Source organism: Coenobita brevimanus, chromosome 104 (assembly GCF_032717465.1).
Source record: "Coenobita brevimanus isolate Jiangsu-jjx chromosome 104, ASM3271746v2, whole genome shotgun sequence".
NCBI classification, from domain to species: Eukaryota; Metazoa; Arthropoda; class Malacostraca; order Decapoda; family Coenobitidae; genus Coenobita; species Coenobita brevimanus.
The window spans coordinates 1999045-2017370 of NC_137057.1; the positions used below are offsets into that span (position 1 = coordinate 1999045).

General features: G+C 39.8%; 1 protein-coding gene across 1 annotated transcript in view; it reads left to right on the plus strand.

Moving 5' to 3' along the window:
- Positions 1-18326, plus strand: part of LOC145415962 (protein turtle-like) — a 207311-nt gene that overhangs the window by 96350 nt on the left and 92635 nt on the right. The window contains exon 10 of the mRNA XM_080285065.1: positions 1004-1158. Within this exon, the coding sequence (XP_080141191.1) occupies positions 1004-1158 (155 nt within the window). The remainder of the gene's footprint in view (positions 1-1003; positions 1159-18326) is intronic.

Consider the following 18326-nt stretch of genomic DNA (forward strand, 5'->3'; position numbering starts at 1 on the left):
TCCGCTTCCCTTTGGAACTCGTTCCCGCAAACTTCAACCAACAGCGGTTCAAGTCCAGTTGTTACAGATTTTTTATGAATGGAGGACACCTGCAATGTGGTGTATGGAATAATTTATTTTATATAATTTGTTTTCCTTCTTCTGATCAATTTACCTATCTGTATTTATATCTATATCTATATCTATCTATCTATCTATAGATATAGATAGATAGATAGATAGATAGATAGATGGACAGATAGATAAATAGATAGATAATATATTCATATGGGAATTAATTTATATAAGAAAATATCTGAGAGTAAATAAGTAACCAGTAAAGCCGTGCTGCGCAGCATACCTGCACAGGAAGGAGATAGTTGTGTATGGAGAGAGAGAGAGAGAGAGAGAGAGAGAGAGAGAGGATGATTATCCTGGAACCAGCTCACCGTATCACAATTTTCTCATAGGATCGAATATAATTAGGCAAAAACGAATAGGATTAATGCAACAAGCACCAGATGGGATGGCCTGGCATTAATACAGTGCTAGTCTGGCGATGGTGACTTGCTCAGTAAGCAAATGAAACGGATGTAATTTTCAACTTGTTTTTCTGGCTTAGAAATGTGTGTGTGTGTGTGTGTGTGTGTGTGTGTGTGTGTGTGTGTGTGTGTGTGTGTGTGTGTGTGTGTGTGGAGAACTATTGGTTGTTCTAGGGGAGGAGTGGCTAGGAAATTGTATGGATGCATAATTGTGATGGAAGTGGCTACATATATGAGTGACGGAACAAAAAAATAATGATTTTATGTATTAATATGGAGAGGAGAGGGGTGAGGCAGTGGATCATAGTTGTTCTGTACATGACATATCAAATTAAATGTAATGGGTTGACTTGTCTAGTGACAGAGCAACAGATGTCATCAGAAACCTTACTCAGATTGCATAACTCTATGAACACATGAAATAACGTCAGGATTTCCCTTTGTATTCATTCTATTGCAACTCCACTACCCCAACCCGTCAGTGCGTCCGCTGGTGGCGAGGCTTGAGGCGCCCCCAAGGCACCTGAGGGTGGGGGCCGAGTACCAGCTGGCCTGTGTGGTAGCGGGGTCGAGACCTCACCCCAACATCACATGGACGCTTGGCAACGCTGCTCTCTTCACCGTCCTCCCGTCTCAGGTGGGTCTCAGTTGATTGATAAACGGATGATGACTATAAACTAGACAGTCAATATCCGCAGTAGGATGTATGGCATTTCCTGAATATTGTTTCTTATTGTGTGCATGCATACAGTATATGTAGGCTTGCATTTGTAAGCCACATCACATGAATGAATCATAGAACAACAGACTATTAGACAGATTCAAATTAAAATCGGTCCGTACTACAACCACGTTCAGAGGCGAACAGAACACGTGCCTTTCTGTGGTGGTTTCTAGGTGTCAAGTAATTTTGTGCCCACCTTCTGGTGGTTATTGATGTCTTTTTGCACAGTTTTTAGGCTAATATAATTCTTTTAATGGCTTTGATCGAGATTAAGAAAGATGTCCCTAACGCTCCACCTAGTTTCATAGGGAATAATTTTCAGGTGAGTCGAACCATAAATATAGGCGTGAGGCTGTGGTAAGGAGCGTTGATAGGACAAATAATACCAACACACACACACACACACACACACACACACACACACACACACACACACACACACACACACACACACACACACACACACACAATGGGATTTTTAAACATGGAGAATAAAAGTAACGTCGGTACAATTTGCTGGTGAACAACTGGGAGAAGGATGATGAGAAGGGAAGAAGAGATTAGTAGGATGAAAGTAGTGGAAGCAATGAAGAAAATCAAAGTCGGGAATGCATGCGCATTGATGGAGCGTGTGGTGAAATGCTGAAGCACGGAGGGGAGATTTAAAAGTAGTACAATGGTTACGGAAGACAGGCAAATTTGCCTGTGAAGAAGGTAGAGCCCTTGAGGACTGGAAGTTAGCTACACGAGTAATTATTCCCAAGTACAAAGGAAAAGAGGAAAAAGAAGTGTGTGGCAAATCACTGGGGCATTTGTCTTCTTAGGTTAGTCGGAAAAGTATATGGTAGGACTCTTATTGATAGAGTTAGGGAAATATCAAAGGATTAGCTGGAGAAGGACAGGAGGGAGGGGGGGGGGTTTCAGGAAAGGAAAAGGTTGTGTAGATCAGATATTCATCTAAAAGTGTTTAGTGGAAAAGGTTCTTGTGAGGGGAAAGAAGTTGAATGCGGCCTTCATGTTTTTGGGGATTTCATATGACAAGGAATTTGGAAAATATTAAAAGTGAATGGAGTGAATGGGAAGCTGTTGACTGTCGTGAAGAGTATGTATCAAGGCGCTAGGGTTGCAGTGCGTGTGAATGGTCAACACCAATAAATTTCTATCTGAATGTTATTTTGAGATGGGGGTGTGTCACGTCTCCATGGTTGTTCAATTTGTACAGTATATGGATGGAGTTATAAAAGAGATACAACGAAGGGATGTGGATGTTGGAGCGGCTCTAATAAGAGAGGGCAGCTCTTGGAAACTTCCTGTTCTGTTGTTTGCAGATGATACTAAAATGTTATGCGAAGAAGAAAAATGCAACGCTAGGTGGATGTGTTCGGAGAGTATGAAAGAAACGGAATATAATGGTGGCTGTAGGGAAGAGTAAAGTTGTGGTCTTCGAGAATAATGAAGCACCTGAATGCACAGTAAGACTTGATAGTTAGGAAATGGAAAATGTGAGAGCATTTAAGTACTTGAGCAGTGTAGTTAGTAAGGATGGAAGTTTGGAGGATGAAGTGCTCGAAAGGATACAACAGGGAGGAAAGGTTGCTGGGTAGCTGAAAGCAGTGATAAGAAATAGGGAAGTGAGAACGGAAGTAAAAAAAAAAAGTCGCTGCATGAGAGAACTATGATCACCCCTCTAATGTATGGAAGCGAAGCTTGGACCTTGTTTTAAGGGCACAAGTCAAGAGTGAGAGCAGCAGAAATGAGATATTTGATAGGAAAATGTAGAGTTTCATGGAAAGACCAACTGGCAAATGAGAAAATGGAGGGGCGTTGTTGTGTGGATGTGGGTGTGATACAGTTAGGAAGTAGTTTGGCAATGTGGAGATGATAGAGAGTAAAAGACTAAAATAGAGAGTGTATATGAGTGACGAGGAGGGGATGAGAAGGATGTGAAGACCGAGGATGAGATAGAGAGATGGAGTCGAAAGCCATAGGATTGAGTGGTTTGTAAGCAGGGGGGAGGGTAGCGAAATGGCAGAGGACGGGGCGATATGGAGGCTATTTGATTGTAGCCAACTCTTACGAGATTAAAGCGTCTGGTCACTGTAGAGCCCTTTAGGACATTCTGTAATATCATTAGGCAGAAAACACATCTCCCTTGACGAATCGCGAAGGAGGCTATTATATTTCTTATGGTCACCAGTTACTGTGTGTGGGTATGTTTTTTTTTTTTTTTTTTTTTTTTTTTTTTTTTTTAATTGTGAACTGAGTTTTGAGGTCATGTCGATAAAGAATTTTACTAAATTCCATCCAGCCAGCCAGCCAGATGCCATAATACCGAAAGAGGTGGCCGTTTATCTTTGAGTTAGTTTTTTTACGGGAAGAGGCACTAACCCTCCGCCAAACCACTTGCTGACACTTGCAGAACAGTTATGGGTTGGTTATATGGTTACTACCCAGCGCTGAAAATGGTTTCCTCGCTTTGAGTAAACCATTGGACTTGTCATTCAGTGTAAACAGGGAAGAAGAGTATTGAAAGGTGAGAGGAAAAATTGAAGAAAAAAGGAAAAGAAGAATAGACACAGAAAAAGAATAACAAAGGTGATGCAAGAAGCAGGCAGCACTGCATCATATGAGTGACTCATGGCTGCCACCACCTACCTCCAGAATTCTTATAATAATTTTTTAATGTCTGGCACACTTTTTCTCGATACACTATTCATATATATCCTGTGTGTGTGTGTGTGTGTGTGTGTGTGTGTGTGTGTGTGTGTGTGTGTGTGTGTGTTTTGCCTTTTTCGGACTGTTGTCTCAGACTTTTTTCATATTTTTTGTCTATATTTTTAAGTCATTGTGCAGGGGCTTAGGCATATTTAAAAAAAAAATATTGTGCTCACTTTTATTCTGTGGTTCATTTTTATACCTGTTGTTAGTGTTTGGTGGCGTGGCTCATGACTGAATGTCTACTATAGTGAACGAACATTTTCAGCACTTTTTCGGCGCATCTTTTTTGTGTTTCTGAAAATCACTATCTTTGTTGTTATCGGAACTTTGAGGATTAAACATTCCTGTGGGAAATATTTTCTCCTAGAACAGTTGCACTCTCTACCTTTTAAAATACTTGTCCCTGTTGAAAGCAGAGAACACGGAGAGTATTAATGACTAATTCAAGCAGCTTTATAACCCAGAGACTATATTCTGTATAATAATTCTTATTATTAATAAATAAAATGCTACTTCGTTTTACCCTTGTGGACAACTATATTGTAATTACGTGTAAATACTTTGGAATTTTCTATGGACCTAACTTGGCCTGCGTGGTAGGATGACGTACCCTCACGAGAAAACAGAGTAGGCCTATGTGTTTAATACAAGCGTTCTTAACCTGGGGTCCATGGACCCCATGGGCTTCAGGGGGTCCGTGAAGGTCAGAATAACTGAGAACAATTTAGTGATACTGTGTGATGCCGTTTGGCATTATTAGCTACAGAAAAAAAAAAAAAAGGTCTTGAAGAATTCTGGTGTTCGTTGACACAAGCCTACCCTCGTCTGGCAAAGCGAGCTATGGGTGCTCTGATTCCGTATGCTACTACGTACCTTTGTGAGTCAGGGTTTTCAGAGCACGTTTCTATCAAAATAAAAAGTCGAAATTAACTTGATGTCAACGATGACATGCGTGTTGCCTTGTCAAAGACCACTCCACAGTTTCATCATCTTATTCAAGCTAAACAACAACAACCCTCTCATTGCAATGAACTTTTGAGCAGAATTAAAGTTTTGTTTAATTTCTCAAGATGGATGTATTTCATCTTTTCATCGAGTGGCCATTAGTTATTGCATGAAAAAGAGGGAGAAACATAATTCTCTGAAAAGACTGTTTTATACTTTGTGTATGTCATACACTGCGTGACAGTAGTTTTCAATAAAATACAGTATATTCATTGCATGCAAAATACTGTTTAAGTGATTATGTGCGTTTTTGTAGGGAAGGGGTTCATAGCTTTCACCAGATTCTCAAAGGGGTCCGTGACTCAAAAAATGTTAAGAAACACTGGTTTAATACATATTTACCTAGATAAAGGGAATATTTGGCCTTAGTTTAATTAAAACTAAGATTAAATTAAGTTATATTTTCCTTGTATATTTCATGAAGTAATTCAACTGTTTTTAGATAACTGTAATTAATAAATAGTTGGCATCTCTGAATCCTATGAGGGAAGAAGAGACTCATCATTTTTGCACTCTGTTCCAAAAACTCGTTTAAGATGCACATTGTAAAATGGGCACCTAAGGACGCTTGGAAGCCCCACGCAAACCAAGTGAGACCTCACGCCCATCGTCATCTGTTATTCCAACTTTATCTAGCTAAGTAACCTTTATGATTTGGCCAAATCGGGGGGACTAGCTAGGATATAAGGAGACAATTACTGGTGAAGTAGAGTATTATTTATACCCTGATTTCCTAAGAGACTTATATTTACATTTAGTATTGGTGGTGTTTAGACTAACTCTCGTCAGAGCAAGAGTGTATAAAATTTCTGACATTTTGGTGCCCCAGCTGAGGATAACAGACTTATCAGAGGCACTGAACGAGTTCAAAGTCGAGTTTGTGGGATATAGTTTTCTTCCACATTCCACAGAATTAGCGGACACGGCAATACATATCTACAGGCCTCCTGGTGAAGGGCAAGGTCTTTTTGTGATGATAAGCGTCTAAATGTCATATTGGACTGGAAGCATGATCGTACTATCATTTTCCTGGGAGGAAATGACATTTATGAAATTGTGAAACTTAATGAAATTGTTGAAAACGTTTTGGTTGTGGTAGGAGCCATTAAAGGTTCGTGTAAATCCTTGGTTACCATAACCTTTCTTGAGCCTAGAAACCTGCCATATGGTTCACCAGTTTGTTACGGTACGTATATATTAGTTAGCAGGGCCATAAATAGGAAGTTGCAGAGGATATGGAAGGGAAAGGATTTTATCCACTTTAATGCAAAGCCTTTCCAGGCAACTCTAAAGGCTGATGGTATACATTGGAATCACCACAGGAGAGAAGCGTTTCTGGCGAAATTAATAAATTACATGGAGTTAAAGAAAGAACAGTTCTATGCTGTACAGGCTTTGGGTGGTACTATGGTATATTACGATACCAATTGGTTCTGAGCTCCAGGAAATTTGGGTTATTTTGGAAACTGAGTGTGGGGATAAAGACATAACCCAAGAGGTTTAACAACACAGAGAGATAGGTTTAAAAGCATACCCCAATCCCTACACTCCTCAGAATTTAAAATGATTAATAGTTACTAATGGTAATTCAAGTAAATTAGAAATAGGTCATTTCCTTGTTACAGAGGTCATCCAGTGGAAAGGCAGGATGGGTAACGAGGAATTAGAAATCAGTCAAATGTCTAATTCCTTGTTACAGAGGTCATCCAGTGGTAAGGCAGGATGGGTAACGAGAGCCGTAAATGTTTGTAGGCAATTGTTAGATGAAATATCTCAGACAAGAGAGAAATTAAGTAGTCTTTTGAATATACTAAAAAAACAGATGGACTAAGTATGAAGAAAGTTACATTTTTAGAAGCAGCAATAGTGAAAGACGATTATAAAGATTTTTTAGATTCGGAGACTGCCAAATCTGAAAGTAAATTAGAGAAATATATAACAATTGTGAGACTGTTTGAGTCAAAATTGGCTAATACAGCAGAGTAAAGCTGCACTACCTCAAATTATGATTCCGGAGTTTGATGGGGAGCAAAATTGGAAATTCTTTTTTCAGTTTAAATACTTCGTCCATGATAGAACAGACCTCCCCAGTGTGAGTAAACTCTCATATCTGTTAGGACAGGCCAAAGAGACGCCTTACAAGATGATAAGGGAATTACCTGTGCAAGAAAACAATTATGAGGCGGCTTTGACTATCCTTAGACAGGCTTATGAAGACAGGGAGCAGGTCATTACCCAATTACTGAAGGCACTGGTTGAAGTACCCATACCTAAACATAATTTTGATTCCTTGCAAAATTGTCGAATTGCAGTGAATTGCAATTTAATGGTTTTAGGTACTTACTAAGATGTTAAAGCAGCAGATTGGGTGCTTTCTAAAATTGTGTCCTTAAAGATTCTACCTAGAACCAAGGATGCCTTGTATGGTAGGTACCAAAAGGATTATTTCTTCTGTGAGGAAATTGAGAAGGGCTTAATGCAACTCTGTAAACATTTGCAAGGAACAGTAAAGCCTGCTGTAATTAAACAGGAGGCTGAAATAAGGAAAAGAACTACTAACTTCCTCGCTGGGAAACCTAAGTCAAGGATGGCTACGTTTGTACCAAATGAAGGGACAGGTACTTTTCTTAGCTCTTTAAATTCGGGGATAAAGCATTAAGGACAAGGAATAGAAAAGCTGATGAATATAAGAAGGTAAAAATTTCCATGGTAAAGGACAGGAAGGTCTGTGTGTTTTGTGGTGAACAACATTCCAATGCATCTTGTCAACATTATCTTGATTACGCTTCTAGAACAGTGAGGCTTCAGGAATTGGGGTGTTGTATGATTTGCATGAATTCCGGACACATTTCCACGGACTGTAAAATCAATCTAAATTTTTGTTTCAAATGCAATAGGGACAATCATCACAGTGCTTTGTGCCCAAGGATGATGAAGTATGAGGATCCTAAAATCATAAGTGTCAATATGACAGTTGCGAAAGCAAATATTCCAGCAACAATGCCAGCAGCAGTTCCAGTTGCAAATGTGAAGGTAATGATTGAAAATAGAAACATACTAGCATGTACTCTTTTTGATACGGGTGCAAAGGAAACTTTCATTTTTGCAGACATTGTGAAGAATTTAAAGTTACCTATTACTGGCAAAGTAAATCTAGCCATTACAGGGTTTTTAACTACAGTACTAAGGAAGCTCAGTCCTTTGATACAGTTAGACATGTAATACGACTTAGTAGTTATAAATGCTGTATAACAGCAGCTGTACTGGATAATATGGAAACAAGTATATATATAAAAGGACTTAAAGAAAACTCTGATCATATACAAAGCTCAGGAATATGGTTGGCAAAACAGAATGTGAAATCAGATACTGTGGGTCCCATCAAAATGACAATTGGTTCCGTTTACTGTGGAAGATTCCTACATAGGACTTTCAAGAATAAAGTATAATTGTTCAAGAGTCCAGGAGGTAACCACATTATGGGTCAGTTGGCTTTTTCAAGGAAGGCTAAAAAGAGGCCAAACTGGTAGACTCAGTCTTTGTGACCCCCACACAGTCATAGATGGTGATTAGAATAGGTGCAGAACTAGAACCTACTCAGATAAATTATTTGCTGGATGAAAAAATGAACCTGTACACAAATTGTGGGACCTAGAGAGCGTAGGAATACACTCTGAAGAACCAACTCCTGGGGCAAAATAGCTTTGGATTTGTATAACCAGTCTGTGGAATTTAGAGATGGACAGTACTGGGTAGGATTACAGTGGAAACTAAACCATTCAGAGTTAGCAACAAGTTACCAAGCAGCTAAGGCTCAGTTAAAGTCTCTTTTAAGATAGTTCAGAGACAAACTAGAACATCTAACCATATACTGTATGATAGTATTATAAAAGATCAACTGAAGAATAAATTTACAGACTAGGTGGAATTCCTTGTTATACATAAAGAAGGACATTACTTACCACATCATGCTGTAAGCAGGGATTCAGTAGCTACTCTCATAAGGATAGTTTTCAATTGTAGTAGTAAAGCGTCCAAAGGATCAGCTAGCTTAAACGATTACTCATACTCTGGACCTACACTAACAGAGAAGTTAGGGAATGTATGACTAAGATTTAGAGAGAAACCTTATGCTTATACAGCAGACATTAGTAAGACTTTTCTCAGAATATGATTTCGAGAGGAGGATAGGAAATTTACAAAATTCCTCTGGCCTCAAGATCCTCAAAATCAGGATAGTCCACTGAATACTTATTGTTTCTGATCGGTGCTTTTTGGCTCTTGTGCTAGTCGTTTCCAACTTTGCAACACTTTGAAGCATCATTTTGGAAATGCCATATGCCCAGAAATAGGCCGGCTTTTTATATGGATAATGGCAAGGTGTTGCTGATACAGAGACTGAAGCATTGAAAGCTTATGAAATAGCCAATTCCGAATGTGGGGAGGCAAATTTGCTGTTCCAGAGCTGGAATACAAATTCACCGCTTTTAATCCGCCGCGTCCCGAGAACTTATGGATACGTCTCCACTTTTTGTCACGGTGACACCCAATGACGTATCCATATGTTATGCAATTGCGAGGTCTGTCATTTGCACATTTTTCAAGTTTCACAGGTGATTTTTGGTATGCATATGTGGGAGACCTTTCTCTACCCAACGCCAGGCGGGAATAATGCCTGGCCCCACCTTCCCCCCCTTCCCCCCCCGGATGCCATTTTCTTGGTAACTCACCTGTTAGCAGTGACCTGGCCAGTAAAGACATGTCACACTACAGTCTCTCCAATGACGAAGTTCAAGGCGAAAGTGATTCTTAAGGTGGAGGACAAAGGTAGAAATAATCCAGATGAAAAAGCAAGGAGAGGTGATGAGTCAGTAACGTCCTAAAAGAAGGTGCCATATGTTGATGTTTTTGGTGAGTGAACATTGCTTTTATTGCCTATATTATTGTCTGAAAACCAATATACTCTTGTACTACATATAAATTCGTACCAAATAAATGAATATCTAACCAGTTATGAATGGTTTGAAATAGCTACCCCTCTCATAGAAAACGTTTTCTCTCGAGCTTGCCCTGAGAGAACACGGTAACAAGATAAAGGTACTCTTACTTCTACCGTATTTCTAGACTCAACTGAGCACTTTCTCTCTGAATTTTCGGTTTCTCATAAAAAGCGGAGGTTTTAGTAAAGAAAAAAAAAATCTAAAATCTGCTGGGATTGAGGGGTGTCATTGGTGAAAAATCTGCGGGGATGTGGCAAGTAAAGGAATAAAATACAAGAGGACTATCCTAATACGACATTCCCAAAACTCAAAATGTGTTGGGTCTTAACTGGGATACTGGAGCTGATGAAATAAGTTTAAAAAACAATTACGTTCTATGATGTTACACTCACCAAGATGTCCTTTTAGTTGACCCATTAAGATTGGTCAGTCCTATAGTTATTAGGGGCAAATGTTTAGTGCAAGAGGCTAGGCGACCAAAGTTGGACTGGGACACTGAATTATGAGACGTATGCTGAACAATGGGAACAGATTAGAAAGGAGTTTGAAAAAAGAATCAGGCCTATGTATTCCCAGGAAGATAAACAGTAGTGAAAAGTCACATTTACATATATTTTGTGATGCATCTCAAAAAGCATATGAAGTAGTAGCTTATTGTGCAACAGGAGAGTAGTAAGATAACTATGTCCAAATCCAGCTATGCACCAATAAAGGAGGAACCCTACCTCAAATGGAATTGGCTTCCATATAAGTAGGAACTACTGTAAATTGGCCAGGTATTTAACCACTACTCTTGATACTCAGTTTGAGGATTTTTATATATGGACTGACAGTGTGATTTGTCATTATTGGATTGGAAAGGAAGACAGTAAAATTCCTTTCGCCCACAATATAGTGAAGACTATTAAAGAACTGTCTTCCAAATTTAAATTTATGCATGTATCCTCCAAACAAAATCCAGCTGATCTGCTCTCGAGAGGTTCGACAGTAAAGAGACTGATCAATGATAACTTGTGATTTAAAGGTTCTAAATGGTTACTTACTAAGGAATGGCCTGAGCAGAAACAGTATAGTATTGATGAGGTTGGTACTGTAAACTTGGATCCTGTATTACCTGAGCCAGATGTGTTTGACATTAGTAGATTTTCAACAATAAGACAACTCCTTAACACTACTAAATTAGTTATTAATTTTTTGAATAAGAAAGTGGGGTTTGAGGAGTTTGATCCCATGGAATATTGGCTGAAAAATGCGTCAAAGAAAATATTACACAGAGATGTTTGACCTTTCAAGTCAAGGCACTAGCAGCAGTAATAAGCTGATATGAGATTTAGGATTGTTCTTGGACAGAAAGGGTCTAATTAGATGTCGTGCCAGGACTCAATAATATCATACTACAATACATAATAGTTCCTAACGTACATAGGTAATCTAGAAGATTAAGTCAAAGTTATGGCTAGGGCCTGCAGGAAATATCATTTGAACATTCTCTCTGAGGAATGCCAGTCTGCGCCTCATGACACCTGATAGGAAAGCCACGACACACACACACACACACACACACACAGGCTTCTAGACGACAATCGTGTGGCCCACGTGACACAAATTCTCATATACAGCAGGAAACAGGAGAAGAAATCAGAGGAGTTAGGAGGGTGGAGGAGAGAGCAAGAATGGGGCGCATGCTGGGCTCCGAGAATTTAGCAAGCATAAAAGCTCCTGTGTAATACACTCAGTGTTAATCTTGAGCTTTTCCTTTTGAAGAGAATAAACTACAATCAACCCGAGACTCATCTTTTTCTTCTTCTGTCATCGACTACATGTAAACTGAGTTTATCTCCTACAAATTTAATCACTGTCCACTACACCTCGGCTACGTCTACGATATAATCAGTTACAGAGCTGATATACTGTATTATTTCGATGGCAGTGGTGTGATAAAATAATACATATATCATCTCTGTAATTGATTATATCGTAGACGTAGCCGAGGTGTAGTGGACAGTGATTTAATTTATAGGAGATAAACTCAGTTTATTTGTAGTCGATGACAGGAGAAGATACAGATGAGTCTGAGGTTGATTGTAGTTTATTCTCTTCAAAAGGAAAAGCTCAAGATTAACAATGAGTGTATTACACAAGACCGTTTTATGCTTGCTAACTTCTCATAACCCAGCGTGCCCTCCTTCTCGCCCTTTCTCCTCCAGCCTCCTAACTCCTTTTGACTTCTTCTGTTTCCTTCTGTACGGTATATGAGAATTTGTGTCACGTGGGCTACAAGGTTGTTGAACCTTCTAGAAGCCTCTGTGTGTGTGTGTGTGTGTGTGTGTGTGTGTGGTAGCTTTCCTATCAGGTGTCATGAGGCGCAGACTGGCATTCCTCAGTGGGACTGTGCAAATGATATTTCCTGCAGGCCCTAGCCGTAACTTTGACTTAATCTTCTAGATTACCTATGTATGTTGGCAGCTATTATGTATTGTATTATGATACTGTAGAGTCCTGACAGCCGTGGGAGAGGAGTAAAGGCTGATCTGCCTCTCCAAAATAGATATCCTATATTGCAACCTAAGGATGATTATTTTGTACAGTTAATATTAAGGAAGTCCATGAGTTAACTCCTTATGGAGGTGTGCTGCAGACTTTGGTCCGAATCCGAGAAAGGTATTGGATCCCTGAGGGTAGACAGGTTGTAAAGAAATATCCCAAGAGTTACATTATATGTAGGGGTTATGAACAACGACAATATGACTATCCAGGACCACCTGCTTTACCAAAGGATAGGGTAAATGTAAGTCGGCCCTTCAAAGTAACTGGAGTAGATTACACAGGGGCTCTAACTGTTGTGGGTGAGGGAACTCCCCATAAGGTGTATATATGTTTGTTTACTTGCACCTACACAAGGACAGTCCATCTAGAAATGGCAGAAGATTTAAGTTCAGAGGCATTCCTGAACGTATTTAGAAGATTTGCAGCTAGAAGGTCTTGTCCTAGTAAATTATTACATGACAACGGAACCAGTTTCGTTGAAGCAGCACCTCTACTTTTAAATATAATGAATGACCCAAAGGTTAATTTGGCGCTGGGAATCCGAAATTGTACCTGGCAGTTCATAGCTCCAAGAGCACCATGGCAAAATAGATTTACCGAACAAATGATTGGTATTGTGAAGAACTTCCTTAGGAACACCTTACACAGAACTAAGATCACTAGACAGGGGCTGAGAACAATGATGACTGAAACTGAGGCTAGGATTAATGGTAGACCTTTAACCTATCTGGATGATACTAGCGTTTCAATTGAGGCATTGACACCGGCTCATATGTTGTACGGCAGAAAGCTCTATCCAGTGCCTTGGGTTGATATCCAGGAGGAAGTAGATGATCCTACAATAGAATAAAGAACTAAGACAACATCCGCGTGAGGGATACCAAAGTCTGAAAACAGTATTGGACACCTGGAATAGACATTGGAGCGAAGATTATCTTTTGAGCCTAAGAGAAAGATTTTATGGGGCTCAGGCTGCCAGCAATAAATCATTCATAAACATAGATGTGGGCTTAGTAAAAATAGAAAAACCAAGATCCCAGTGGCCATTAGCTAAAGTCATCTTCACACATCCAGATTCAGAAGGAATGCTGAGACTTGTAAAAATTAAATATCGGGGACATAATAATATAAAAACTACTGATAAATTGGTGTCCCTTGAATTAACGGCTACCCAGGTGACAGTGAGTGGTGGAGAACAATTAGGTCAAGAAACGCGACCAAGAAGGGCCACAGCACAGGGTTCTCGAGATCTATGAGAGAGCTCCTGGCTAAGGGTCACATTACATGATAGAGCATATCATTTTTCGCCCAGCCTCAAAACTGTGGGAAATATTTTCCCCCAGAGCAGTTGCGATCTTTACCTTTAAAAATAGTTGCCCTGTTGAAAGCAGAGGAAAACCTGGAAAGTGTTAATGACTAATTCAAGCTGTTTTATGACCCAGAGATTACGTTCTGTTCAATAATTCTTATTATTGATAAATAAAATGCTACTGCATTTAACCCTTGAGGACAATTATATTGTTAATACATGTAAATACTTAAGGAATTTTCCATGGACCTAACTGCACTTGCGTGGTAGGATGACGCACCCTCACGAGAAAACGGAGGAAGTGTTTAATACGTATTTAGATAGATAAAGGGTATATTTGGCCTTAGTTTAATTAAAACTAAGATTAATATAAGTTAAATTTGCCTTGTACAGCATGTTTCATAAAGTAATTCAACTATTTTTAGATAACTGTAATTAATAAATAATTGACATCTCTGAATCCTATGAGGGAAGAAGAGACTCACCATTTTTGCATTTTGTTCCAAAAGCTCGCTCAAGCTGCACGTTGTAAAATACGCACCTAAGGACGCTTAGAAGCCCACGGCAAACCGACCGAGACATCACGCCTATCGTTATCTGTTATTCCGACTCTATGTAGCTTTGTAACCTTTATGATTTGGCCAAATCGGGGGGACTAGCTAGGATATAAGGAGATAATTACTGGTGAGTTAGAGTATTAATTTTACCCTATTTTCCTGAGAGACTTATATTATTATAATTAATATTGGTCGTGTTTAGACTAATATTCACCAGAGAAAGAGTGTATAAAATTTTAGACTATGATTAATTCTATCCCTTTAAATGAAGGGCCTAATATACGTGCTTTATTCTGACCGTTGTCAGGCGACTTTATTTAGATTAGAGAACTCCTGGCTTCTTAACGGTCAAAAAATCCACATTTCTTTTTTCTTATTCATTTCGTGCATTAGTCCATAGAAAACAAAGTATTGGTATTTTTTTTTTTTAGCTGTGTTTCATTCAGATACCATTCATAATCGTTGCCATTATTTAGTACTGCTTTACAGAGGTCAAATAATTCCACTTAGTTTGAATCCATAGTTTTTGTGATATGCAGATAATTTAAGATATGAAAATATTTATTGAAAACAAAAAGGATATTTAAATAACCGAATTCTTGCGTTGTAAGCATGTTTCATGTGTTGACGCTTGTTTAGTAGCTCCAGTTATTAATTTGGGAAAGGGATATGGGATCGAGTAATTGGAGGCCGGTCCGCCGGCCTCCTCAATAAGTTTACGCCAAGTAGTGGTGGAAAGAAGCCAGCATTAAATTTGGGAGCATAAAACCACAGGAGGGATTCTAGGTAAAGTCATTCCTTAAACCCCACATAATGTGCAAACAATCTTATCTATGGTTGTGTTACTTTGGCCTTCATGGCCAAAAAAAGGCCATAAAAAAGCCATTTCAAAATCTAGTTCTCTTAGAAGTCCATGAAGGAGTCAAAATTAGAAGACAGGGTGTAAAACAAAAAATATTCCTCGCCCCACAAAATGGTAAGGCGAATATAATTAGATTTGACACTGAAGGTCAAACAAGGTTGTAATAATGAATAAAGTAAGAGTTTGCCCGTGGCAAAAAATCAATGTAGAGAAGTTGTGTGTGTTAAATGCAAATGTTCTGATAGTGGTCATCATCTTTATGTGCTAAGGTGGTACAACATCAGTTTGTACTGTCTGGCCGTTAACAAACAACCAAACCTATTATTAAGAAGTGAGCTTTGCCAGCTGGGTGCTCGAGAAGCTTCTCTGCGTTTCGTGTCCGTTAGCTAGTTCCGGTTGGTATAAGTCAGAGTTGCCAGTTTGCCTGCTGTTTGTGAACGTAGTTGTTTCGTAAGTTATGCGTTTATTTTTGTGCTCTTTTTCTTTATAATGTTTTTTTTAAGCGATTGCTGGTTAAATTATGTAATTTAAGTTCGTATGGTAAATGATTTTGAGTGTTATGTAATGTAAGATAATTCAGGCATGTTCTGATGTCTCCTAGTTGGTAACTGTTGTTGCTAGGGGCTGATATGCAAGACCAGCACGCACCAGAATTGTGGAGAAGTAGATGATTCTCGAACAATGCAAGTTTATATAAAGATGGGGAGAGACTAGAGCAAGTTTAGTCCGGTGTCAGGTCAGTTTTGAGTGTACTTCAGTGCAGTGTCAGTCAAGATTATGTATTTGTGAAAACAGTGGCAAACAGTGACGGGTTATTGAAGTTTGTATATCACTGGGAGTTGAGAAAACAGTGGTGCCAAGCATTAAGTGTAATAACTGTGAAGTGTTGCTGAGCATTAAGTGTAATAGCAGTTAGTAAAGTGAGTATAGCTCCAGTGCTTGTGAGAACAGTGAAGTTGGAAAGAATTAAGTGGAATTACTTGGAAAATAAAGACAGTGAACTTTAAGGAGCCAATGTTTATTTTCACCTCAGCTGATATTGTGTACTATACAGTACACCTAAAGGCTGACCATAGGAAGAACAACTCACTGGGCTACGGCCTTCCTGTACTGTACTACTGCTGTTGGAGCCTGTGGCAGTGTGGGGTGTGGACATAACACTGGTGTCAGGAGTGCGGGATTTTTATTTCAGGGCTGCAGTGAGTCTAACCTTCGACATGGAAGCAGAAAGTGTGAAGACAAGATCTCGAGCTGGGCAGGAGGAGGAAGTTTCCCTGGCGACAATCATGAAGCTAATACAGGCACAGAATGAAGGGCAGAAACAACTCCAAGAACAATTACAGACACTAAGTGAAGAACAGAAAGACCTCAGAAACGAATTTAAAGAACAGTTACAAGCACAAAGTGTCCAATTACAAGCTGTCTGAGTCAACTGACAGCAAACCCTTTTCTGTATCCTCCTACTTTCTCTATACTCATTTCAAAGCCAAAGGTGGCTGTTGTGTATATATACGCAACGACTTATCTTGCTCTTGTGTTCCTGAACTTGATTCTTCTGAATTCTCCACACTCTGGCTTCGGCTTTCCTGTCATTCTCTGACTAAATATATCTGTGTTGTTTACTTATCCCCTAATTCTACTGACTATCAAAAATTCTTCGACTATCTTACTTCTACGATGGAACACATTCTATCCATTTCTCCTTTCTCTGAAATCTCCATTCTTGGAGATTTCAATGTTCACCACCACCTTTGGCTCTCCTCTCCTTTCACGGATCCACCCGGTGAACAAGCCTACATCTTTTCTATCCTTAATGACCTAGAGCAGCTTGTACAGCACCCTACCCGTATCCCTGACCGCCTTGGAGAGAGCTCCAACACACTTGACCTCTTCCTCACAACTAATCCTTCTGCTTACTCTGTTAATCTTTTCTCTCCGTTGGGCTCCTCCGATCACAACCTTATTACCTTAACCTGTCCTATCACTCCGGTACGGCCTGTGGACCCTCCAGTGAAACGTCGTCTGTGGCATTTTGGAGCCGCGGACTGGGAGGCCCTCAGGCAGTACTTCTTTGATTTTCCCTGGAATGATTATTGCTTCCATGGCCGTGAGCCATCTGAGTGTGCCTTGCACATTACGGAGGTTATTCTCTCGGGCATGGAAGCATACATTCCTTTCTCATATCCTTTGACTAATGCAAGAAAGCCTTGGTTTAATCACGCTTGTTCTAATGCTGTCCGCAACAAGGAGAGGGCCTACAAAAGGTACCGGAGCCAACCCACCCCTGAATCACATCATCTTTACGTTTCTGCCCGGAATCGTGCTAAGTCTGTTCTTCGCTCTACTAAAAATAATTTCATCCATACTAAATGCTCTCAACTCTCCGACTCGAATTCTTCCCGCTCCTTCTGGCATCTTGCCAAAAATCTTTCTAACAACTTTACCTCATCATCCTTCCCTCCTCTTTTCTACTCTGATGGTTCTGTAGCTATTTCTTCTACTGATAAAGCAGATCTCTTTGCACAGACTTTCTCCTCCAATTCTACCTTAGACAATTCCGGTGCTGTTCCTCCATCACTTCCCCCCTCTGACTTCCTCATGGCTGACATTAAAATTTCTTCAGTTGATGTATTTTCTGCCATCACTGGCCTCAGTACTAACAAGGCATATGGGCCTGATGGGGTCCCTCCTGTTGTTCTCAAGAACTGTGCTTCTGTGCTTACACCCTGCCTAGGCAAACTCTTTCGCCTTTGTCTGTGAACTTGTACCTTTCCTTCTTGCTGGAAGTTTGTTCTCATTCAGCCAGTCCCAAAGAAGGGTGACCACTCCCAAATCTCCAACTATCGTCCAATTGCTTTAACGTCCTGTATTTCAAAAGTTTTCGAGTCAATTCTTAATAGAAAAATTTTAAGGCATCTTTCCTATCACAACCTTCTTTCCGATCGTCAGTATGGGTTCCGTCAGGGACGCTCCACTGGCGATCTCACCTACCTTTCAGACTCCTGGTCATCCTCCTTTCGGGACTTTGGCGAAAGCTTTGCCATTGCTCTTGACATCTCAAAGGCTTTCGATCGAGTCTGGCA